The sequence below is a fragment of the Staurois parvus genome, unplaced genomic scaffold (genome assembly GCF_062004578.1).
Source record: "Staurois parvus isolate SC_StPar_1 unplaced genomic scaffold, SC_StPar_1.0 ptg000538l, whole genome shotgun sequence".
Taxonomy (NCBI): domain Eukaryota; kingdom Metazoa; phylum Chordata; class Amphibia; order Anura; family Ranidae; genus Staurois; species Staurois parvus.
The window spans coordinates 8,529,186-8,555,737 of NW_028318334.1; the positions used below are offsets into that span (position 1 = coordinate 8,529,186).

The 26,552-nt window shown below is 42.6% G+C and overlaps 1 protein-coding gene across 3 annotated transcripts in view; it reads right to left on the reverse strand.

Moving 5' to 3' along the window:
- Nucleotides 1–17,307: 17,307 nt before the first annotated feature.
- FBF1 (Fas binding factor 1) overlaps nt 17,308–26,552 on the reverse strand; it is a 100,165-nt gene continuing 90,920 nt past the window's right edge. For all 3 annotated transcript variants that reach the window (XM_089690661.1, XM_089690660.1, XM_089690662.1), the window contains 2 exons: nt 23,114–23,232; nt 17,308–17,506 (listed from right to left, as the gene is read on the reverse strand). In XM_089690661.1, the coding sequence (XP_089546787.1) occupies nt 17,426–17,506; nt 23,114–23,232 (200 nt within the window). In that variant the 3' untranslated portion in view covers nt 17,308–17,425. The remainder of the gene's footprint in view (nt 17,507–23,113; nt 23,233–26,552) is intronic.

Below are 26,552 nucleotides of genomic sequence, written 5' to 3' on the forward strand. Positions count from 1 at the left end.
ATAAAAGAACATCTAGGAAGCAGTGACCATAACATGATTTCATTTATTGTTCGCTGTAAACAACAAGCACATACGAGAAAAATAAACACTCAACTTAAAGAGAACTAATTTTCCAAGGCTGAGAGCTGCCCTCCAAGAGTTAGACTGGGAGGGAATATTGACATCAATGAACACAACACAGAAATGGGAGTTTTTCAAAAAGACTCACACTGCAAAATATATTCCCATGGGCAACAAGTTTAAAAGGCTAAAAATAAAACCTATGTGGGTTACGGCCAAAGTTAAGCTATAAACAATAAGAAAAAGGCTTTTATAAAAATGAAGGAACACTATCATTTAAACACTATAAAGCATATAACAGAATATGTAAAAAAGAAATCAAGGCTGCAAAAATTGTAAATGAACAACCGATTGCAAAACAAACTCCCCAAAAATCTTCAAATATATTAATAGTAAAAAGGTCCAGTCCGAGCATGTAGGCCATGTACAAAATAATCTAGAGTGGGTGACTAGGGACAAAGAGACAAAGAGAAGGCAAATTTGTTAAATACATTCTTCAGCTCTGTGTATACAAAGGAGCATGGGGGAGCTCTTGTTCATAATTGGCATGGTATTGACACAGCTCCAGATGATCCACATTGGCTCACAATTGATATCCAGAAATATTTAGACAGAATAAAGGTGAATAAAGCACTTGGGCTCTTGGGATGGCATACACCCACGGGTCCTTAAAGAATGACTCTGTCGTTTCAAAGCCATTGTTTCTAATTTTTAGGAACTCTTTAATGACTGGCATAGTACCACTGGATTGGTGTAAGGCCAATGTGGTGCCAATATTTAAAAAGGGATCAAAACTTTACCAAGTAATTATAGACCTGTTGGTTTAACTTTTATAGCTGTCAAAATATTGTAGAGTTTAATAAAAGACCACATAGATGAGTTTTTGCTTGAAAAAAATATTTTAAGCAACAGACAGCATGGATTCATGAAAGACAGAAGTTGTCAAATCTGATTTATTTTTATGAGGAGGTGAGCAAAACCTTGGACAGAGGGGTGGCGGTGGATGTGGTATACTTGGACCGAGGGGTGGCGGTGGACATGGTATACTTGCATTTTGCAAAACCATTTGACACAGTTCCTCACACACAGCTAATGAGACGACGGATGGTGTCCTGGGGTATTTCCTCCCAGATCTGGACCAGGGCATCATTGAGCTTCTGGACAGTCTGAGGTGCATCTGATGGACCGAAACATGATATCCCAGAGGTGTTCTATTGGATTTAGGTGAGGTGAGTGTGGGGGCCATTCAGTGGTATCAATTTCTTCATCCTCCAGGAACTGTCTCCATACTGTCGCCACATGAGGCCTGGGCATTTTTGTGCACCAGGAGGAACCCAGGACCCACTGCACCAGAGTATGACAATGGGTCCAACGATTTCATCCCGATACCTAATGGCAATCAGGGTGCCATTGTCTAGCCTCTGGTCTGTGCGTCCCTCCATGGATATGCCTCCCCAGACCATCACTGATCCACCACCAAAACGGTCATGCTGAACAATGTTACAGGCAGCATAACATTCTCCACAGCTTCTCCAGACCCTTTCACGTCTGTCACGTGCTCAGGGTGAGCCTGCTCTCATCTGTGAAAAGCACAGGGCGCCAGTTGTGGACCTGCCAATTCTGGTGTTCAATGGCAAATGCTAATCGAGCTCTATGGTGCCGGGCAGTGAGCAAAGGCCCACTAGAAGGATGTAAGGCCCTCAGGCCACCCTCATGAAGTCTGTTTATAATTGGTCAGAGACATTCACCCCAGTGGCCTGCTGGAGGTCATTTTGTAGGGCTCTGGCAGTGCTCATCCTGTTTCTCCTTGCACAAAGGAGCAGATTCCTGTCCTGCCGATGGGTTAAGGACCTTTTATGTCCCTGTCCAGCTCTCCTAGAGTAACTGTCTTCTGGAATCTTCTCCATGCTCTTGAGACTGACTGGGAGACACAGCAAACCTGGCAATGGCACATATTGATGTGCCATCCGGGAGGATTTGGACTGCCTGTGCAACCTCTGTAGTATCTAGGTAACGCCTCATGCTACCAGTAATGACACTGACCCTAGCCAAATACAAAATTAGTGAAAACCAGTCAGAAACAATGAGTAGGGAAAAATATCTGTGGCCTGCACTTGTAAAACCATTCCTATTTTGGGGGTTGTCTCATCGTTGCACATCTAGTGCACCTGTTGTTAATTTCATTAACACCAAAGGAGCTGAAACTGATTAACAACCCCCTCTGCTACTTAACTGACCAGATCAATATCCCAGGAGTTTAATTGACTTGATGTTATACTCTGATTAAAAAGTGTTCCTTTTAAGTTTTTTGATCAGTGGTTTATATAGTGAACTCGGTGTAGAGTTATTCACCCTGAGGTCATTGTTGGAGATACAACAGCATGTACTATATAGTATTGTGTGTTAATATCACTTGACCAGTAGATGGCACTGTACACTAAGGTTACTAGTTGTGCATATGTGTAAAACTTGTTGGTTCTCTCTCTTCCTATTCTTCTCTTCCTCTCTTCAAAACCAAGATGTCTGCTGAAATATGTTGTATGTTTGCAACTTAAGCCACACAAGTAAAACATTGTTCTGCCTCATCACGAGCTACCAGTGTCTTCTCTAACACATAACCAACAGTCATCACAGAGGACAAGGGGGCATTCTTTACGTCTGGAGGAAAAGAGATTTAATCTCCAAATACAGAAAGGTTTCTTTACAGTAAGAGCTGCAAAAATGTAGAATATACTCCCTCAAGAGTTGGTTCTGGCCAGCTCGGTAGATTGCTTTAAAAAAGGCCTGGATTCTTTCTTTAATAGACAGAATATAACTGGATACTAACATTTATAGGTAAGTTGATCCAGGGAATATCCGATTGCCTCTCAGGGGATCAGGAAGGAATTTTTTTCCCCTGCAGGAGCAAATTGGATCATGCTTTGCTGGGTTTTTTTGCCTTCCTCTGGATCAACTGGATATAGGATTATAACGTGTTGTTGTTTTGTTTTTTTGGCTGAACTAGATGGACTTTTGTCTTTTTTCAGCCAGTCTAACTATGCCATACCTTCAGTGACTGGCGCAAATTTTATTTTACAGCAGGACCACGACCCAAGACATACAGCCAATGTCATTAAGAGCTATCTTCAATGTAAAAAAAAAACAGAGTCCTGGAAGTGATGGTTTGGTTCCCTCCACAGCGCCCTGATCTCAACATCATGGAGTCTGTCTGGGATTACATGAAGAGACAGAAGGATTGGAGGCAGTTTACATCCACAGATCTGTGGTTAGTTCTTCAAGATGTTTGGAGTAACCTACCTGCCGAGTTCCTCGAAAAACTGTATGCAAGTATGATGTTGAGTTCGGTGGTAGTTCATTGTCTTCCTGTCAGACTGTATCTGCTTGCCCGTAGCCCGTAGACAAGTGAACTTGTCCTTTAAAAGAGAAGTTTGGGATTTTTAAATTATATATGCCTAGGTGGATGTAGCATCGTTCTGATGCTGCATCTGTTCCCCACTGGCTCTAAGGGTGAGAACTGAGCAATCAAACACCACTCAGTTCTCCCTGCCACTTAGAGGCAGAGCCATGTGCTGGTCTAGGCTGCTGGGTGGATCCTGATCTTAGGGTCGAGATCCTTCCCCAGCCTGGACGGGCTGAGTGATGTCAGCCGACAGCGGATTTTAGCCCACCGTCGTCTGAAAATGGGTCACAGGCGTACAGAATGAATGGCACTCCTGTGATCCACAGAAGTACAGCCAAACAAGCTTTGGCTGTACTACTCCTTTAACATGCGTTGTCTGTCTTTTTTTTTTTTCATCCACTCAGTAGAGCATTCTAGATTTTTTTGCATTTAGAAGATGCACTTGCAACCGCAGTCATGAGTACAAGTGGAAGTATAGAATCAATGACAAACAATTAGTGTGCGGTCGTACATAAAACAGTAAAACCATAACAAGTGTCGAGATAATTGGTATGTCAGAAGGTACACAGATCATGTAATAACAATGACATAATGTGGATAACAAGACAAAACCTATACACCTATAAAACAAAACTAGGCATTGGTGAGGGAGACATCTGTGTAAAATTTACTGAGCAAAGTATCAAACAGACAAATATATAAGAACAAACCATGAATTGTCCCTGCGGGAGAGTCAAGAAGGGGAAAGAAAGAAGGAAAAAAAAAAGGGAAAAAGAAGATAAAGGAGCACGAGATATAAATAAAGGGGAGGACATCAAGAGCACCTGAACTGTAGAGTCCTCTGTATTTATAGAAACGTGAAACTGGCCTTTGATATAGAAGGATGGGCATGTTGGATCCACAGAGTCCATATTTTAAGGAATTTCTCATGGGTATCTAAAAGAATGCTGGAGAGCTTTTCATTGACAAAAAAAAAATTAGGCGGTGGTGAACTTCTGGAGAAATGAACTGTTTTCAAGCTTTCGCTATGGTTTTTTTGCCGCCAGTAATACGTAGGTAGCCAGTTTAAATTGGTGTTTGGTGAGGCCTGGGGGTATCAGGTGCAGAAGGACATGCCACGGGTACCTTGGGAATGGACAGCTAAATAAAGATTGTAAGAGTTTAAGTACCTTTTGTCTAGAACCGGGAGAGCATAGGACATGTTTCCATATATGGAGGATGTCTCTCAGGGTAGGGCATCCCCAGAAACAAGTGCAGGGGGCTGACGGGTGAAGGTGCACCAGGCGGGATGGAACCAGATGGAACCAGATACCATCTCATGTCCATTTTTAAAGGCAGATTAAACAGTGAGAATGTTGATAGAGCAGGAAGTCAAGATAGTCCAAATGTGTGCCTAGCAGCCCCTATCTTTAGTGCTTTTGAGATCCCTTTCCCACCTGGAAACGTAAGCGTGGTTGTTTAGATTGTGGAGGATATTCAAATGTGAAAAAAGAATCGATATAAGCTTGGGGGGAAAAAGGAGTCCGATGACAAATATGTTCGAATAAGGACAATTGAATTGTCGGGTCTCTATCAATGAGCACCGAGGTCAGCCAGAGGTCAGCCAGTGTTTGATTTGTAGGAATCGGAAAAGTTCAGTTTGAGGAACTTGATATTTATCACTGCCCAGGTGGAAATAGAACAACCAGTAAGGAATGAATGGACACAATGAAAATTATGGGAGGCCCACCAGTGGAAGGCGCTAGGGGACTCGAGGCCTGGAGAGAACAGAGGATTGCCTAAAAGAGGGAGAAGTGGCAGGTGGGGAGAAAGTAGACCACTGGAGAAGTCCCATACCCGTAACAAGTGAGACATTAAGGAGCTAATGTTTGTCTGCCTTGATTTTGGAGGAAGCCATAAAAGTGAGTGGAGGGAAATCGGAAAGCAAGAGAGTGCTACACAGCAAGACCCTACATGGGTTAATTTGGAAGCATATGTGGAGGTTATAGATGTGATTTGAGCTGCCACATAGTACTTGGAAAAGTTAGGAACCCCAAGGCCCCCTTGTTTCCTGTGTATGAACATGCTATGTTTGGTGACCCAATAAATACTGCACTATGGGAAGTCCCTTTTCTCTATTTTATGAACATATACCATTTGGAATACGGCTTTAGCCACTTGCCTACTGGGCACTTTTACCCCCTTCCTGCCCAGGGCAATTTTCAGCTGTCACAATTTGAATGACAATTGCGTGGTCATGCAACACTGTCCCCCACAAACAAAATTTTTATCTTTTTTTTTTTTAGCAAGATAGAGCTTTATTTTGGCGGTATTTAATCACCGCTGGGGTTTTTGTTTTTGCTAAACAAACTAAAAAAGACTGAAAGTTTTGAAAAAAAAAACAAAACATTTTTTCTTAGTTTGTTATAAAATTTTAAATAAGTAAATAAGGAATTTTTCTCCTTCATTGATCTGCGCTAATGAGGCTGCACTGATGGGCACTGATAGGCTGCACTGATAGGCGGCACTGATGGGCATTGACAGGCATCACTTGTGGGTATTGACAGGCATCACTGATGGGAACTGAAAGGCAGCACTCATATATGGCACTGCTAGGCAGCACTGATAGTTGGCACTAAAAGGCCGCTCTGATGGGCTCTGATATGTGGCATTGATGGGCACTGGTGTATGGCATTGATGGACAATTACAGGTGGCACTGATGGGGCTACACTGATCATCAGGGCACTGATAGTCAGTGCCTTGATGATCAGTGTAGATGTCCCCTCTGAGGAATACCGATTACCGGCTCTCCTCACACGCTGTCAGCTGATTGGACACAGCTGATCACATGACAGAGCCGATGTCATCGGCTGTTTACTCTTATCGGTGATCCATTGTGTCCCAGGGACACAGCACACCACCTATCGTCGTGTGCCCCCGGGGGCACACATGCACAGTTAGAGTGCAAGGATGTCATATGACGTCCTCACAGAATGAGAGCAGCCACCCGCCCGTCATTTCCTTATATGGTGGGCGGGAGGCAGTTAAAGGGAACATACTGCCAGGGCTGGTCTCCTACTTAACAAGCAGCTCTTTTCTTTCAGTTTTCAGAAGCTGCTCAGTTGGTTAATTACCAGCCACTCGTCTCCACTGAGACTCACCTGGATACCATTACCTGGCTCATTAGTCCAGCCTATAGCCAGCGCTTTTTGCTATTTTGGCAGCTTAGCTCATTTCCTCCTTGCATAATCTATGATCTCCAGTGTGTTCCTGCCTACAACTTGGTCTGGCTGACTTCTCTTCTGATTCCTGTTCCTGATTTTTGCTCCTGACTATGCTGACTTCTGGTTTCCTGACCCTGGCTCAATACAGTAGATAATCCACTCTGGCATCCAAACTCTGGCTTCTGTTTTTGACTATGTTCATGAACTGTTATTTTTGCCATTTCATTAGTGTGATTTTAACTGCACTTTCTGTCTCTGCCTGGTTTTTGGTTCCTGACACATACATTTCATGCCTGGGTGACCATGGAGAGTGTAAAGACCATCCATTGATGCTAATACTACTTAGTGCATGTTGAACATATGGGTCAGAGAATGAGGTGAGAGTGCATGCCTGATGGTGATGGAACAAAGTGGTATTGAAGAATATATCAATTTGGTCAAGCAGGACTGTTTGTCACTGCTGGGCTTTGCACTATTGGAGTGAACTTTTTTGCTTTTTGATATACCTGTAGCTTCTTCTGCTTTTTAGATTTTGAATGTGTTAGCACGGCAGTAAGTTTGTGGTTTTTTTTTTGTTTTTTTTTGTTTAGATGTTTTCTATTTGATTTCATCATATGCTTGGTATTTTAATATTTATTGCGTACTATTTGTTTCACTGCACATGTGTTGGTTGAGTTGGCAGGTGTTTACATGAGTCTATTCACTGTATGCTTTATGCATACAGTGGATATAAAAAGTCTACACACCCCTGTTAAAATGTCAGGTTTTTGTGATATAAAAAAATGAGACAAAGATCAATCATTTCAGAACTTTTTTCTACCTTTTTAATGTGACCTATAAACTGTACAACTCAATTAAAAAACAAACTTAAATCTTTTAGGGAGGGAAGTAAACATAAAAAACTAAAATAATGTGGTTGCATAAGTGTGCACACCCTCTTATAACTAGGGATGTAGCTGTATTCAGAATTAAGCGATCATGTTAAATAGTCAGTACACACCTGCCATTTAAAGTGCTTCTGATTATCCCCAAATAAAGTTCAGCTGTTCTAATAGGTCTTTCCTGACATTTTTTTAGTCTCATCCTACAGCAAAAGCCATGGTCCGCAGAGGGCTTCCAAAGCATCAGAGGGATCTCATTGTTAAAAGGTTTCAGTCTGGAGAAGGGTACAAAAGAATTTCCAAGGCATTAGCTATACCATGGAACACAGTGAAGACAGTCATCATCAAGTGGAGAAAATATGGCGCAACAAGGATATTACCAAGAACTGGACGTCTCTCCAAAATTGATGAAACAACGAGAAGAAAACTGGTCTGGGAGGCTGCCAAGAGGCCTACAGCAACATTAAAGGAGCTGCAGGAATATCTGGCAAGTACTGGCTGTGTGGTACATGTGACAACAATCTCCTGTATTGTTCATATGTCTGGGCTATGGGGTAGAAGGGCAAGACGGAAGCCTTTTCTTAGTTAGGTGGGTGCTTAGGCGGTCGTAGACTAAGCGCTCAAGAAGCTTGGAAGTGAGTGGCAGCAGGGAGATGGGTCTGAGGTTGTTTGGGTCAGTGGGGTCCAGGGAGGGCTTTTTCAGTATGGGGGTGATGTGCGCATGCTTTAGGGGGGAGGGGAATACGCTGGTAGAGAGGGAGAAGTTGAAGATGTGGGTGAGGGAGCGGATGAGGGAAGAGGGGGTGACCGGAGGAGTTGAGAGGGGATAGGGTCCAGGGGGCAGGTAGTGAGGTGGGCTTCTGAGAATACCCTGGTGACTTCCTCAGTGGTAGCAGGGCTGAAGGAGTGCAGTGCTGGGGGGGTTACGGTAAGCGGGGCCTTGGGTGTGGTGGGGGGCAGTACGGTTGCGAGGTCAGAGGAGGGAAGAGATGACGGGGAGATGGGGGGGAGGCTAGGTGTCACCTCTTCCTATGGGTGTACTGCATGGTAACTGGGTGTACTAAGATGGCCGCTGAAACCGGAAATGCGTCAACTCGCACCGGAAATGACGTACCAACGCGTTGCGTCACGTCCCTCGTGACTTCCTCAGGGTCGTGAGGAGGGACGTTACGCAACGCATCGGTACGTCATTTCCGGTGTGAGTTGACACATTTCCGGTTTCAGCAGCCATCTTAGTACACCCAGTTACCATGCAGTACACCCATAGGAAGAGGTGACAGGCGTTTTTTGAACTGGATACACATATGAGTGCAATGTGAATTGTTTTGTTCGGATATATTCAATAAAATACTGCACAATGGAAGGCTTTTTGCTTTGTATCGCATATATATTACCCTGAGCGGAGGTGGAGTGGACAAGGTGCGGCTTATAGAGGAGGAATTGTTTATTATATCCTATGGTCCCTGTGATGAGAAGTGGAATCCAGAGGACCTGATATTGTCAATTTTAGCCCTTTGGCCCTGTGTGGGTCAGGGTGTTGAGGTGAGCAGGCATTGCTGCCAATTGAGGATTGGTGCTTGTTACTCCACTAGAGTGAAGATCACGTGGGCACCATCACGTTTTTTGCATGGACTTTATAGCTTGATATTTCACTAATGAATTTTGTTTATTTATATTTTATGGATTACAATTAATATTATTGAGTATAATCACCTTTCACTAATGATTTTTGTTGGTATGGATTATTATTTATAATATTGAGTATAACCACCATCACATTTGAGTGTTCACTTTATTTTAGAGATTTGTTCACTATATATTATTAATTTATATTTCACACTGAACACTAATATGTTGTTTATATTTATTTAATATGTATTAGGAGTATATTTTGATATAGCGCTTCACTATTTTTAATAATTTTTCTATTGGATTAAGATCTGGGGATTGGGCTGGCCACTCCATAACATCAATCTTGTTGGTCTGGAACCAAGATGTTGCACATTTACTGGTGTGTTTGGGGTCGTTGTCTTGTTGGAACACCCATTTCAAAGGCATTTCCTCTTCAGCATAAGGCAGCATGACCTCTTCAAGTATTCTGATGTATTCAAACTGATCCATGATCCCTGGTATGCGATAAATAGGCCCAACACCGTAGTATGAGAAACATCCCCATATCATGATGCTTGTGCAACCATGCTTCACTGTCTTCACAGTGTACTGTGGCTTGAATTCAGTGTTTGGGGGTCGTCTGACAAACTGTCTCCGGCCACTAGACCCAAAAAGAACAATCTTACTTTCATCAGTCCACAAAATGTTGCGCCATTTCTCTTTAGGCCAGTCAATGTGCTCTTTGGCAAATTGTAACCTCTTCAGCACGTCTTTTTTTTCAACAGTGGGACTTTGCGGGGGCTTCTTACAGATAGCTTGGCTTCACTTAGGCGTCTTCTAATTGTAACAGTACTCGCAGGTAACTTTACACCTTCTTTGATCTTCCTGGAGCTGATTGTTGGCTGAGTCCTTGCCATTTTGGCTATTCTTCTATCCATTCGAATGGTAGTTTTTCGCTTTCTTCCACGTCTTTCAGGTTTTGGTTGCCATTTTAAAGCATTTGCGATCATTTTAGCTGAGCAGCCTATCCTTTTCCGCACTTCTTTATATGCTTTCCCCTCTCCAATCAACTTTTTAATCAAGGTCCGCTGTTCTTCTGAACAATGTCTGGAACGACCTATTTTCCTCAGAATTTCAGAGAGAAATACACTGTAACCAGCATGTACAACATTTGCTGCCTTCCTTCCTTAAATAAGGGCAATAATTGCCACCTGTTTTTCAAAGAATGAATGACCTCACTAATAGAACTCCACACTGCTATTATTTTGAACATGCCCCTTTCAATTAATGATTCAATTACACAGAATCAGCAGCATGCATGTCATGACTGTTGGGTCTGTTGGATTTCTATTACTCTACTACACCTGCTAGTAAACTATTTGCCATGTAGAAATATCATTTCTACCAAAAACAGTGATTGATCAGGTTAGTGATGTCTGAATGCTATTATTTTGAACACAACTGTGTGTATGTGTGTATATATATATATATATATAGTCCTCTTAACCTTTTATACAGCTGACATCAAGTCTGATTGCTACTATATTTAAGACCATGTAATTTTAATTACCTCTCTCATGAGAAGGTCCCTAAGCAAGGCGTTAAGAGCATCCCTTATTATTTTAGGGTGGGTTGGGCCTTTATATCACTCAATAACACATACAGTTGGGTTGGGTTGCAATTGGCTGGAGAGAGAAAGGGATGCATAGCATGGAATGTCATTCATTTACAAATATGTGAATGGAAAAAAAAACTACAAGTCTCAACACTACTGTACCAGAGGGACTTGTAGTTTGGTTTGGAGCACAAGTGCAGCAATGTCATTGCATTTATAATCCTATGATACCGTATTTTCCGGCGTATAAGACGACTGGGCATATAAGACGACCCCCTACTTTTCCTGTTAAAATATAGGGTTTGGGCTATACTCGCCGTATAAGACTACCCCTCTTCCAACGCACACCAAATAAAAATTAAAAAACATCAGATTTGATTTCAATATGGTATGGTATTCCAATGATGGGGCACGATTCTTCACTCTGACACCAATGATGGGGCACGATTCCTCGCTCTGACACCAATGATGGGGCACGATTCCTCGCTCTGACACCAATGATGGGGCACGATTCCTCGCTCTGACACCAATGATGGGGCACGATTCCTCGCTCTGACACCAATGATGGGGCACGATTCCTCGCTCTGACACCAATGATGGGGCACGATTCCTCGCTCTGACACCAATGATGGGGCACGATTCCTCCCACTGACACCAATGATGGGGCCCCATCATTAGTGTCAGTGTGTGAGGAATAGTGTCCCATCATTAGTGTCAGTGGGAGGAGGCGGGGCCGAGCGGCAGGAGTGAGGGAGTGGCCGGAGTGACTGAATCAGCAGCGCTTCCTGGATGGATCGTCGTGGGAGCCAGGTAAGAGACAGCAGCCCTCTGCCCACCCCTGTACTTAGTGTCCCTTCCGTCGGAAGAGGGGGACAGCGGCGGCACCGTGCCGCCCCCCTAAAAAGTGCCGCCCTGGCGTATAAGACGACCCCCAACTTTTGAGAAGATTTTCAAGGGTCAAAAAGTCGTCTTATACACCGGAAAATACGGTACTTCCTCAAGCCCGATAACGGGAGGTCTGTGCTTCAGTACAGACCTGCAGCAGAAGGAATAAAATACGGCAGTCTGAGCATAGCTCCAGTGATCCACTGATTGCTGCAGCACATCTTTTATTAATCAATATGAATGTAGTTCTTATTTTTTTTCAAAACATGGACTTTACTTAGCTGAATAAGGATGTACATGATTGGTATATTCTTATGTATAAGGACACCAATTCCTTTTGAATAAGAGGTATGACCACATAGAGTGAAATTTTGTATTGTGATCTATAAAGAAGATCAGTGGTGCCTTTGTTAAATTTGTCCACTGTGCAGGCACAGTATAACTTGCTGCAAGAATAAAATTATTTCCCCTAACTGGTTTGTGGAAAGCTCTTACCTTCCAGTAGAGGAATTACAGTTTAGCAATGGAAGACCCAGTCCCTTATCCTGCTCTGGAGCGACCTCTATACATTGGTGTAGCTAGCAGTCTGGGGGCGTATAGAGCAGGCCAGCAAAAAAGAAAGGGAAAAAAAAGACCACTGTGGAGATCTTGGGAGAGAAATCTTGTCCAAAGAGTCATAGATACCATTAAGCCACAGAAAGTACAACAGCAAAGAACATAAAGAAAGTGAGACCTCACGCCAATTGGTCTCTTAAACTTGATGGCATTACATTGGGTTGCAAGTGAAGAAAAAAAGTTCAGGCCAGTGTACCATGCAGTGTAAATTGGCACTGCCATCTGAGAGTATAAGGTACCAGTGCTATGTGACACACCAGACAGGGAAAATAATCCTGGAGTGAGTTTAGGAGGGTTCTTTCCCTGATGCCCAGCCAGAACATGGCAACAGGAGCAGAATCAAAGAAATGAGTTTCTCTTTGGCAACTACTCTGAGTTTAGAGGGATATAGCATGGAGCAGGAGATGTGCAAATTGCTGTCTGCTTTTATTATCAAAGAACTTGGCTTCCTGTACCTCAGGAGAAAGTCAAGATAGACTGAAATTTTTGAGCAATTAATGGTTACGTCAGGGTGATCTCTTGCTAGTCTCAAATTTTTTTTGTTGTTGATAATTTGGTAGTTTGACTAGGCACTCTGTGGGCCTTTCCACTGCAAACAGATGTTCCCTGCCAAACATGATGCAAGTCTCAATAGATTTGGTGGGGTTTGTGCCTTCTGCATACTCAGGAATATTAATAAAGCTGAGATTATTGTGTATTTTCCAAATCTTCCACTGTCATCTTATGTTTTAGATCTACTGTATGTATGGCCACATCTTGCTTCAGAGTAGAATGGTCACCAGCAGGCAGGAGGGAGAGCTCAGCTTTAGTGGGAGCTCAAAGCACATCAAAATCAGCGGTGGCAGGCTGTATTGCACAATCAGCAGCAGGAGCCTAACACTTATTTGTCCAATTATACATGGAAATTCAGCCATGCCTCCACAACTCTGTTTAGTTGAAAATCCCCAGCTATTTAACTGAAAATTTGTGCTTTGCAGCTAATTTTGTGGCTGTCATGTGGATTCAATGACTGTTGTACTTTTGAGTTAGTTACCTGGTGCAACCTTCAGGAAAGTCAGAACAGTCCCTCTTATACTGTACTTCTATTACATGCAACGTGGGCATGGCCTTCAGTCTGCTACTAACCCACTCTGTCTGGTTCAAAATCAGACATTAAAGTAATAGAGGACCTAATGGCGTCCCTATATCATAGAGGAAAAATTCTGCAATGTGTGGTATCCCTGAACGGTTTTCTCAGACTCTGCAGTATACCAGGATATGATAAATCCACCTATTCCTGGTGGAGATTAGATATAGGAATGACCCCAGATCTTAGATAGTTCACACAGCCTTATGAACACAGATCTACGACCAGTAACACTTTTTAATATACCCATTTTGGAAACCGGTGACTGATGAGCACCTCCTAATGCAGTGATGGCGAACCTTTTTGAGCCCGAGTGCCCAAACTGCAACACAAAACCAACTTTTTTATTTCAAAGTGCCAACACTGGAATTAATCACTTGCCTACCGGGCACTTCTACCCCCTTCCTGCCCAGGACAATTTTCAGCTTTCAGTGCTGTTGCACTTAACAAAGACAATTGTGCGGTCATGCAACACTGTAACCATATGCAATTTTTATCATTTTTTCACACAAATAGAGCTTTTTTTGGTGGTATTTAATCACCACTGGGTGTTTTATTTTTTGCACTATAAATGAAAAAAGAGCAAAAAATTAAAAACATAAAAGGTTTCCTTTGCTTCTATTCTAAAATTTTGCAAACAGGTAATATTTCTTCTTTGATGTGCGTTGGTGAGGCTGCACTGATAGGCAGCACTGATGGGCATTGATGAGGCGGCACAGATAGGTAGCACTGATGAGGTGGTACTGGTGAGCATTGATGAGGAGGCTCTGATGATGCACTGATATGCAGGAAATGATGGGCACTGATAAGCGGCACTGACAGCACCAACTGGAGGCACTGACAGACGGCACTGACCGGCGGCACTGATGGGCAGCACTAATGAGGTGTCACTGATAGGCGACACTGATAATGGGTACTGATAGACAGCACTGACTGACATCACTGCTGGGCACTGACTGGCACAACCGCTGGGCACTGACTGGCAGCACCGCTGGGCTGCACTGATGGGCACTGGTGGGCGGCACAGGTGGGCACTGGTGGGCGCACTGTTGGGCACTGTTGGGCACAGGTGGGCGCACTGTTGGGCACAGGTGGGCGCACTGTTGGGCACAGGTGGGCGCACTGTTGGGCACAGGTGGGCGCACTGTTGGGCACAGGTGGGCGCACTGCTGGGCACAAGTGGGCGGAACTTGTGTGTGGCACAGGTGGGCACCGATCATCAGGGCACTGATGATCAGTGACCCTGATGATCGGTGCCGATCCCTGTTCTGACAACTGCCGGTTTTCGGCAGTACTTTCCTTACGATCTGACAGCGTGAGGAAAGTGCAGCCGAGAACCGGCATTTGCATTTCCCGGTGATCAGCGTGTCATTGGACACGGCTGATCACGTGGTAAAAGGCCGCTGTGATTGGCCTTTTACCATGTCACGTGATCAGCTGTGTCCGCAGGACACAGCGATCACGGAGATCGCCCGGTGCGCGCCCCCGGAGGTGCGCAGGAGAGTGCGTTCTCTTCCTCTTCCTCCTGGCGTGCCCACTGAGATGGCTCTGCGTGCCAGCTCTGGCACGCGTGCCATAGGTTCGCCATCACTGTCCTAATGCATCCCCTTCCCCATCCCCCTTGTTTTCCCTCTTCCTTTACCCTATTTATTTTTTTGTCCAGTCATCTCATTCTTTTTCTTCTACCATCTTGTATCCTCCTGCTGGCAGTTTCCGAATTGCCCTTCCCCTGTCCCCATCTATTTAGCCGCCGCCGCCTCCTCCTCCTCCTCCCCCCATGCCCTCGTATGCCCCATTTCAGCTTGGTCCTCCAGGGGAATATTATCCACATTTGTACCTGAATTTTGTCTTTTATTCCCAACTTCCTATTCTTATCTATGTGAAAATACAAGCTGCATTGGTTTGCATTTGGTTTTCTTAGACACTATCAGCGATTAAATTTTTTATTTAACAAAAAAAAACATCTGAAGAAAAAAAAAAGTCAGTACTTTAGATCTGTATATCTGTTATGGGTCAGAATGCACTGAAAGCCATTGCATGAACATGACAGCTAGGCAATTAGCATTTTCATAAGGAGAGGGTCAGGTATGGTGACCTGCATACTGTATGTCCTAAGTACAGATTAAACCTGGTGCATACTATAGTTCTTTGTGTTGTCTTCTGCATTCTATGCATGAAGGTAAGAAACTTGTGAACAGCAGTCCCTCCATCCCCCTTAATACATTTACCTGAGCCCATCGTGGTCCAGCAATGTGCACAAGAGCCTCGGCTCTCTGGAGACTCTTCCTCCTCAATGGCTCCTTCTGCTGTCAATCACAGCCAGTAAGACAATGAGGATGGGGGGTGGGGGGCTGAGCCGCAGCTGTGTGTACAAGGACATGCAGAGCAGAGGCTCAGGAGCAAATCTGCTTGGTTGCCCTATAGCAGCTGCTTGCTCTGGGGACAGGAGCCAGGAATGCCGACAGGGACCCGAGAACAAGATCAGGGCTGCTCTGTGCAAAACCATTACAAAGAGCAGGTAAGTATGACATGTTTGTTTTTTTTTTTTAAAAACTGCCTTTAACCACTTACCAACTAGCCGAATGACAACTACAGCACGGTTGTCCAGTCCTGGGTGGATGTCATATGACGTCCTCCCAGAACGCGATCTCCTCGATTGCTGTGTCCTACGGACACAGTTGATCACGTAATGTGGTAAAAGGGCAATCACAGCGGCCTTTTACCACATGATCAGCTGTGTTCAATGACACAGAAGATCACCAGTAAATGCAGTTGCCGTTTATCGGCTGCACTTTCCTCACACTGTGACAGCATGAGGAAAGTACTGCCGATAACTGGCAATTGTCAGAGGATGGATCGGCACTGATCATCAGGGCACTGCCGATCAGTGCTGCCCACCTGTGCCTACCAGTGCCGCCCATCATTGTTGCATATCAGTGCCGCCTATCAGTGCCCATCAGTGCTGCCTCATCAACACACATCAGTGAAGGAGAAAAATTACCTGTTTGCAAAATTTAATAGAAACAAAAAAACTGTTTTATTTTTTGCTATTTTGTTGTTTATAGCACACAAAATAAAACACCCATGGTCAGTACCTTTTATTGTTATAACTTTGATTGTACCCACTATCTGAAATAAAGGTACTTTATCTAGTATCACGCTATGTGGTCCCGCATTGGGCTCTCCGTGTGAGTGCCATCATTCGCAGTGCCCATACAGCAAAGAGATGACCCCAGATGGTGATACATACTAGCGGACCAGGGAACCCTATACGCTGATGAGCCTGGAAGGTGATCTATGGTGTGATCGGACCTGGAAACGGATGACCTACTTATTGCTTGATGACGCAGGATTTCATATTGCGTATTTTAAACGCACTTCTGGTGAGTGCGTATTTCATTCATTTGAATCACATCATCTACCACTCCTGGTTCAGGACACCCACATATCTGGAGTTGTGATCCCTCAGGATCCACACGATTTTATCATCTTGAACTATCTAGTCACTAAAAATCACCACTAGGTGACATTATCTATTCTGCACTTGCTGATATTGTATCATACAGTATATACCGTATGTATTTATTATTCTTTAGCGCTGCACCTATTATACTGTGATATATTTTGTACTGGAGGTTTTCTTATGGTTACCTTTTCTGGTGTTCTAGCAGCTTGATCTTTACTCTCTATAGCTAAAGGTAGCGCTCGCTTAGCATCCCTTTATTGTAGAGCTGAAAATTGGCCTGGGCTGGAAGGGGGTATAAGTGCCTGGTAGGCAAGTGGTTAATATCACTCTAAAGCCATCTCTGGCCCCACTTGTTAGGTGAAATGATTTTCATAGCACAGTGTACAGTATATGATAATCATTCTTTTCTATTGTTCCCCCAATTTGATATGAAATTCAGCTTAGGACTCTTTAAGAATGCTTTTTATTTAGCAGGTATAAAAAAAATATATATAATACAAAATACTAGGGATTTCTTGTTGAGATACAAAGTAAACTGATATCTTGCTTTCATGTAACATCCTTAGGCAGTCTGAGAGTAGGAAATGTTTGTTTTCTTCAAAGCTTCTAGGAAAAGCTGCTCATCTTCTAGAAAGTCCCGATCCTAAAAGAGAATTGGAAAAAGTAACCAGACAATTAGCAGTAGAATTATGTGTTGTGTGAAGTCCCTGCTTCTAAGAGACTGCAGTGCAAGCAGGCAGGGGTACATCTTTCTCCTGAATGAGGAATGTACCTGAATAGGGCTGTCTCAGGGGGTTCTTAATTTCAAAGTAGTGTGCTTGTAGATGCTAAACATCAAGTTTACCTGTCACTTGCACTAAATACCAGGCATTCCCGGGTGGTTGTATATCATGCCCAGTTCTAGAGTGCTAATGAACCGCCAAAACCCAGAGTCCTCCATTATGCAAATACTAACTGAGCAACTATGAGGAAAGCTATCCTCCCGCTATAAAGAAAGATTAGAGGAACTGAATTTATTCTCTCGAGAAGAGGAGATTAAGGGGGGATATGATCAACATGTATAAATACATCAGTGGCTCATATAGTGAACTTGGTGTAGAGTTATTCACCCTGAGGTCATCACAGAGGACAAGGGGGCACTCTTTATGTCTGGAGGAAAAGAAATGTAATCTCCAAACACGGAAAGGTTTCTTCACAGTAAGAGCTGTGAAAATGTGGAATAGACTCTCTCAAGTGTTGGTTCTGGCCAGCTCAGTGGATTGCTTTAAAAAAGGCCTGGATTCTTTCCTAGATACACAGAATATAACTGGATACTGACATTTATAGGTAAAGTTGATCTGATTGCCTCTCAAGGGATCAGGAAGGAATTTTTTTTCCCCTGCAGGAGTGTTAAATCTAAATTATGATTCGGCACTTATATTGATGGCAAGCTTGCAAAATATTTGGTTTTTATGATTAGTCATAATTAATATTAATATGTGTAAGTGGTCTATTGACAAATGGTAGTATTAGTATTCTTCAATTATAGCTGAGACCAAAAGATATACAAGTTAGCTGAGACAGCTAACTAGTTGTAGACTATATTTAGATATAGTTGGTTAAAAGTATCTGTTAGTTATGTCAAAGTTATTAGAAGTGACTTACTATTACATTACATATTTTAATGGTATCTGTGTGTATTTAGTATACGTTTCTAACATTGATACATTTACGTCATTAGCTTATAATATTATGTACATCAGCATACATATGTTCCTGTCCATTAAAGACATTATGTGAGTGTCGTCCCCTCCCTTCTATGCCATACAAGGTATTAAGATGACACACTCATGCTGCATAAAAGGGGCCTTGAGGGACAGAGACTCTCACACACACACTTACATGCTACATAACTCTTGCATACACACGTCTGAAAAGCTGCAACAGGTGCATACTGCTGCTAGATCATCATATCCGTCTACTTCCGGCTGCTTCTTCAACAAAGTCATTGAGTTGGACAAGGACATGAGAATCGCACATGGCAAGGACAGCCATGACAGATAATGGTGACTTTGTTTTAAACATTTGCTTGTCATTTTTACAGTAGTTTTATCTACATGGAACTGTTCATAATATGCTTTACATTGTTATTTGACACCATTGTGTGATAGAATAAAATCACACTTCATTTTTTATTTCAATGGCTCTTTCATTCATAATCGCCTCAAGACACTAGAAGAAGTATTATATGTGTCTAAAAATCCAACAAGGAGCAAATTGGGTCATGCTTTGCTGGGTTTTTTGCCTTTCTCTGGATCAACTGTGGGTATAGGATTATAACTTTTTTCTTTATGCTAGACTAACTATGGTTTTTGTTTCTGGCCTGCTCTCAACTGCCTCAAAAATGGCCAGTGACGCTGCCTACTACAGTTATAGGCCAGCAATGAGGCACAGGAGCTGAGAACTCATGAACATCATATTAGCTCGCTTGGTGTTTCAGGGATCCTGAGACAAAAGGGACCCAGAATATTGACAGAATAGTGGTTTTCCTGTAGACTTCACATGAAGATTTATTAAGATTGTAGCTGCATTCAGGGGGTGAGGCCAACAGGAAGGGTGAGCATTTACACTCTTTTCACAGCTATACCTTGGCCAAGCAATTTAAATATAGCGACAGGGTTGCTTTAAGCGGTATAGGTCAGAGATATGTAGCAAAACGAGCAAAGCAAGAAAAGCCAACTAATCAATTTAAGTTTCATTTTTCTAGGGCAAGTTAAAAAAGGAAAGCCAAATGCTATGATAGGCACAACAGCCATGATTTTATTCCATTGCTCTAGCTGCCAGATGGGTCTAGTGTTTTGTGAGAGGTAGAACTGGGAACTTGGATCTTCCTGAGCCTTTTCACAGGCTCAACTATACACTACCAGAGGGTAAAGAATGGAGGTCTGATGCACTAAAGTAGGGGTCTCCAAACATTCAAAACAAAGTGTCAATTTACTGTCTTTCAGACTTCAGGGGGGCCAGACTGTGGCCATTGGGAGTAGAAAAGGTCCTGACGTCAATTGGAAAAAACAATGTCCAATCATTGGTGTCATTGGGAGCAACTGCACCCTGTCTTTGGTGTCATTAGGTGGAATTGTGCCCCTTCATTGGTGTCAGTGGGGGGAATTATGCCCCATTGTTAGTATCAGTGGATGAAATAGTACCCCAAGGGCCAGAAAAAAAGCAAGCAAAGGGCCGCATTTGACACCCGGGCTGCAGTTTGGAGACCACTGCACTAAAGCAATGATGAAAAGAAAATCCGGGGCCCTGTGCTGTGTGTCCACATTTAATGTCATGTTTGATTGGTGTAATCATGACTTGATTCAGTATCTGCTAAAACTGTCATTTTGTTCTAACAACAGTTAGAAACATTAATTAAAATTTACATTTACCCTCCAAACTTTATTTACCAAAATGTAAAAAATATCCGAATAAAGTCCAATAAAGTGCAAAAGTAATAATAATAATGTCCAATATAGTGCAAGAAAGTATCCTCTTCAAAGAGCCTTCGTCAGAAGCACCACATATTATGCCCGGGTACAAGATATATGTATGATCCACAAAAACATTTGCATCATTAACCTCCAAAATTATACCAACATTTTAAATAAAACAAGTGTCAAAGTTTAATAAAGTGCAAAAAAAATAAAGTCCAATATAGTGCAAGAAAGTATCCTCTTTAAAGTTCTTTCTTTCAGGATCACAAGTGAGACACAATCTCCACCCCCAAAAGCACCAGAGACTCTTTCCAGAATGTTGAAGCTCAGCATTCAGAGGGTCAAGACACAGTTGTGTATGGAAATCCCCATAGGATCAGTGTAACCACAGTCATTCTTCCACTTGCAAGGAGACACAGCAATTCCTCTCTCATTTGCATGGAAAGAATGGAGGAAGGTTCTGGATAGTGCATGTTTATCTGAGGATGGTTTTAAAAAATACATATTAAACTTGCAAAAGTGAAAATAAATGAAAAATTGACACCTTGTAGTCCTGCTGCCATATGCAGGACGTGGCGATGTCAACGCACTATGCGACGTCCTATGCGTTTTCTTACAGATGACATCATCAGGGGCCATAGACAAATAAGATCCGTGGATTTACCTACACTATCTAGATACGTCCTCCTTTCTTTTCACCCAATTGGGAGTGGAATTGTTGTATCTCCTTGAAAGCAGACATACAGTTAGTGGTTGCACTGATCCTGTATAGGGATTTCCATACACAAGTGTGGCTTCACATGTTCTGGGAAGAGTCTCTGGAGCTTTTGGTGGTGGAGATTGTGTTATGGAGGAGTCTCACTTCTGATGTTGAAAGAAGATACTTTTTTTTTCACTATATTGGACTTTTTTGGACACTTGTTTTATTGAACGTTTTGGTATAATTTGAGGGTAATGCTGCAAATGTTATTGTGGATCATACATACTGTATACCTTGTATCTGGGTAAAATACAGTGAAGGAAATATGTATTTGATCCTCTGCTGATTTTGACTCTTTGCCCACTCACAAAGAAATGATCAGTCTAAAAATCAAATGGTAGGTGTATTGTAACACAGAGACAGAATAGCAACAAAAAATTCAAAAGAAATGCATGTCTAACAAATTATGCACTGATTTGCTTGTTCATGAGGGAAATAAGTATTTGATCCCCTTCACAAAACATGACTTAGTACTTGGTGGCAAATACCTTGTTGGCAATCACAAAGGTAAGATGTTTCCTGTAGTTGGCCACCAGGTTTGCACACATCTCAGGAGGGATTTTGGCCCACTCCTCTTGGCAGATCCTCTCCAAGTCATTAAGGTTTGGTGGCTGACGTTTGGCAACTCAAACTTTCAGCTCCCTCCACAGATTTTCAATCAGATTAAGGTCTGGAGACTGGCTAGGCCACTCCAGGACCCTAATGTGCTTCTTCTTTGTTGCCTTGGCTGTGTGTTTTGGGTCATTGTCATGCTGGAACACCCATACATGACCCATTTTCAATGCCCTGGCTGAGGGAAGAAGGTTCTCACCCAAGATTTGATAGTACATTGCCCCGTCCATTGTCCCTTTGATGCGGTGCAGTTGTCCTGTCCCCTTAGCAGAAAAACACCTCCAAAGCAGAATGTTTCCACCACGTTTGACAGTTGGGATGGTGTTCTTGGGTTCATAGGCAGCATTCCTCCTCCTCCAAACATGGCGAGTCGAGTTGATGCCAAACAGCTCGATTTTGATCTCATCTGACCACAAAACTTTCAACCAGTCCTCCTCTGCATCATTCAGATGTTCAGTGGCAAACTTCAGATGGGCCTGGACATGTGCTTTCTTGAGCAGAGGGACCTTGCAGGCACTGCAGGATTTCAATCCTTGTCGGTGTAGTGTATTACCAATTGTTTTCTTGGTGACTGTGGTCCCAGCTGCCTGGAGATCATTGACAAGATCCTCATGTGTAGTTCTGGGATGATTCCTCACTGTTCTCATGATCATTGACACTCCACGAGGTGAGATCTTGCATGGTGCACCAGACCTAGGGAGACTGACAGTTGTTTTGTGTTTCTTCCATTTGTGAATGATTGCACCAACTGTTGTCACCTTCTCACCAAGCTGCTTGGCGAGAGATTTGTAGCCCAGTCCAGCCTTGTGTAGGTCTACAATCTTGTCCCTGACATCCCTGGACAGCTCTTTGGTCTTTGCCATGGTGGAGAGTTTGGAATCTGATTGATTACTCCTGAGGACAGGTATCTTTTTATACAGGTAACAAAATGAGATTAGCAGCACTCCCTTTAAGAGACTGCTTCTAATCTCAGCTTGTTACCTGTATGAAAGACACCTGGTAGCCAGAAATCCTGCTGAATGATAGGGGATCAAATACTTATTTCCCTCATGAACATGCAAATCAGTGCATAATTTGTTAGACAAGCATTTCTTTAGAATTTTTTGTTTTTTGTTGCTATTCTGTCTCTCAGTGCTATAATACACCTACCATTCAATTTTTAGACTGATCATTCCTTTGTGAGTCGGCAAACATTCAAAATCAGCAGGGGATCAAATACTTATTTCATTCACTGTATGTGCTGTTTTTGAAATGCATTTCTATTTGAGTTTTATTTTTTATTTTAGTGCAGCAAGCATGGATTTTTAATAGATTTATTGAATTCAAATCTCCATAGGTTAAGTTTAACAAAATCAGCGTAATGGATAGAACTGAAAACATGTTTATTAGACTTGATCACATTAAAAAGGCTCGCCCATACCCGCTGTGCTGACAGCCTGAGAAGAGCCAGCTTGGCACAGATATCAGATGACTGAGGAGCTGTGTCCTGGGGAATTCCAGAGATGGCAAACTTTCTACTGGAGCTTGCAAAAGGCACACCTGAAACAGACCAGAATGGTTACAATGGTACATGAGATTATTTTGTCATTGATGGGACACAGTGAAAGTCTACATGTTTCTTAAAGGATCTCTTTTTTTTTTTTTATATGCCTTCTATTACTTGATACAATTTTGCAATCTACAGTGGGTACAGAAAAGAATCACCCTCCTTTAAAATAAACTTTTGTTTTTGCTTTGCAGCCTGATATGAAGACAAACTCAGTCTTTGTTTTATCCAACTTTAATTACTCAATGCAACTTATAACATCCAAATGAAAGATATGACACCAACATGTCAGAAAAAAAAAAATTAAAACTAGAATCATTGAGTTGCAAAAAAAGGATCACCCCCCCCCTCCTAAAAATGACTTGTAAACTCAATCAGGTGTAGCTAATCACCTTCTCAATCGAACACAAAGCCATTTAACATTCAACTGTGATCAGGTGTGGTTATTTTGATTAGCTCAGCATGAAAAGAGCTTTCCTGGAGTATTTCAGTTTGTGGTAGTGCAACTGAAGCAAACAATCAACTTTGCGTTGCAAGACACTGTCAAAAGGTCTCGGGATAAAGTTGTGGACAGGCACAAGTCAAGAAATGGATACAAAAAATTTCAAAGGCTTTATCAATGCCTAGAAGCACAGTGAAGTCTATTATTAAGACGTGGAAGGTATTTGGTACAATACAGACCCTCCCTGGATCAGGACGTCGCTCCAAGCTGGGGGAAAGAGCCGGGAGGAAACTGGTCAGAGAGGCTACTAAGAGGCCTACAGCAACTCTGAAGCAGTTGCAGGAAATTATGACAAAGAGTGGTCATTGTGTGCATGGGACAACAATATCACAAATTCTCCACAAATGTGGTCTGTATAGGAGGGTTGCAAGAAAAAAGTCGCTCCTCAAGAAAGGCCACATACAGTCATGACTGAGCTTTGCACCTTGAAGATTCTGAGGCCACATGGAAAAAGTGTTATGGTCAGATGAGACTAAAATTGAATTATTTGAGCTCAACACCAAACAATATGTCTGGTGGGAATCCAATACAGCTCACCATCCAAATACCGCCATTCCTACAGTAAAGCATGGAGGTGGTAATTCCCTGTTATGGGGATGTTTCTCTGCAGCAGGGACTGGAGCACTAGTCAGGATAGAAGGAAAAATAAAAGCAAAATATCATTAAATTCTTGAGGAAAATATGCTGTCCTCTGCCAGAAAGTTGTCAATGGGAAGAAGGTTTATCTTCCAACATGACAATGACCCAAAGTACACAGCAAAAAGGACCACGCAGTGGTTGAAGGAGGAAAGGGTGAATGTCCTTGCATAGCCTAATCAGAGCCCAGACTTAAACCCTATTGAAAATCTGTGGAATGACTTGGAAGACTGCAGTCCACACATGGTCACCATCAAATTTAACTAAACTTGAGCAATTCTGTAAAGAAGAAGAGCGGGCAAATATTGCAAAGTCTAGATGTGGAAAGTTAGTAGAGACATCTCCCAACAGACTAAAGGCTGATTAAAGCAAAAGGTGGTTCAACAACATACTGACACAAGGGGGTGATCCTTTTTCCAACTCAGTGATTCTGTTTTTGATTTTTTTTCTGACATGTTGGTGTTACCTCTTTCACTTGGTTGTTAAAAATTACACTGAGTAAATACAGCTGGATAAAACAAAAACAGTGTATGTCTTCATTTCAGGCTGCAAAGCAACAAAATATGATTATTTTAAAAGGGAGTGATTCTTTCTATACCCACTGTAAATCTAGTAGGCCAAACAGTATTAACAGCGCACTTTGGCTATACATTCCTGTTTACTAAAAGGCAAATCATAATGCTTGCTGTACACCAGGGGTAGGCAACCTTAAAGAGGCGGAGATCTACCTTAACAACATGAGAGAAATCAAAGATCACCGGGCACAGTGTCACCTCCTCACACCTGATTTAAACCTTTAACCACTTGCCGCCCAGCCACTGCATATAAACGGCGGCAGGGCGGCACTCGTAGGCAAAAGCACGTTTTAAAACGGCTGCCTTCAAAACAGGTAGGGGGCGCGCCCGCCCTACCTGTCCTGCGGGTGTCAGCCGCCGGGTCACGGCCGGTTTTTACCGGTCGTTTTCCCGCGATTGACGGTGATCGCTGACAAAGAGCAGGGCTGCATTGTTTACACACAGCCCTGTTCTGTGTCAGTTCTCTGACAGCTTGTGAGAAGCTGCAGAGTTTCTCTCCCTCAATCAGCTCCCCCCTCCCTCCCCCCATCCAGTACACACCCCCGCCCCCTAGTAAAACACTCCCCTTACACAGCAAATTCTAAAAATGTTAACCCCTTCCTCCCCAGTGACATTAGTACAGTTTCAGTGGTTTTTTTTCACTGATCACTGTATTGGTGTCACTGGGGATGTCAGTGACCCCAAGTCAGTTCCCCCCCCAGTGTCAAAATGTCCGCCGCAGTCCCGCAGTCCTGCCATAAGTCGCTGGTCGCCGTCATATGTCGCTGATTGCCGCCATATGTCGCTGATCGGCGCCATTATTAGTATAAATAAAAATTCCAGTATCTTTCCCGCCATTTGTAAACGCTATAACTTTCACGTAAACCAATTAATTTACACGTATTGGGATTTTTTTTTAGCAAAGACATGTCGCAGAATGCATTTTGGCAGAAATTTATGACTAAATTTGATTTTTACATTTTTTTTTTACTGGACATGTTTTATAGCAAAAAGTCCAAAATATTGTTTTTTTTTCCTCAAAATTGTCAGCCTTTTTTTTTATAGCGCAAAAAATAAAAACCGCACAGGCGATCAAATACCACCGAAAGAAAGCTCAATTTGTGGGGAAAAAAGGATGTAAATTTCATTTATGTACCGTATTGCATGACCGCGCAATTGTCCGTTAAACTAGCGCAGCACTGTATAGCAGAAAAATGGCGTAAATTGCAGTATTTATACCATAGTTTGTAGATGCTATAACTTCCACACAAAGCAATCAATATGCACTCATTGGGATTTTTTTTTACCAAAAACATGTAGCAGAATACATTTTGGCCTAAATTTATAACCAACTTTGAGTTTACTATATATTTTTTATAGCTGAAAGTAAAAAATATTGTTTTTCTTCAAAATTTTTGGCCTTTTTTTGTTTATAGCGTGAAAAATAAAAAGCGCACAGGTGATCAAATTACACCGAAAGAAAGCTCTATTTGTGTGAAAAAAAGGACGTAAATTTTGTTTGGGTGCAGCATTGCATGACCGCGCAATTATCAGTTGAATTAGTGCAGCGCCGAGTAGCAAAAAGAGGCCTGGTCATTAAGGGGGGTAAATCCTCAGGAGC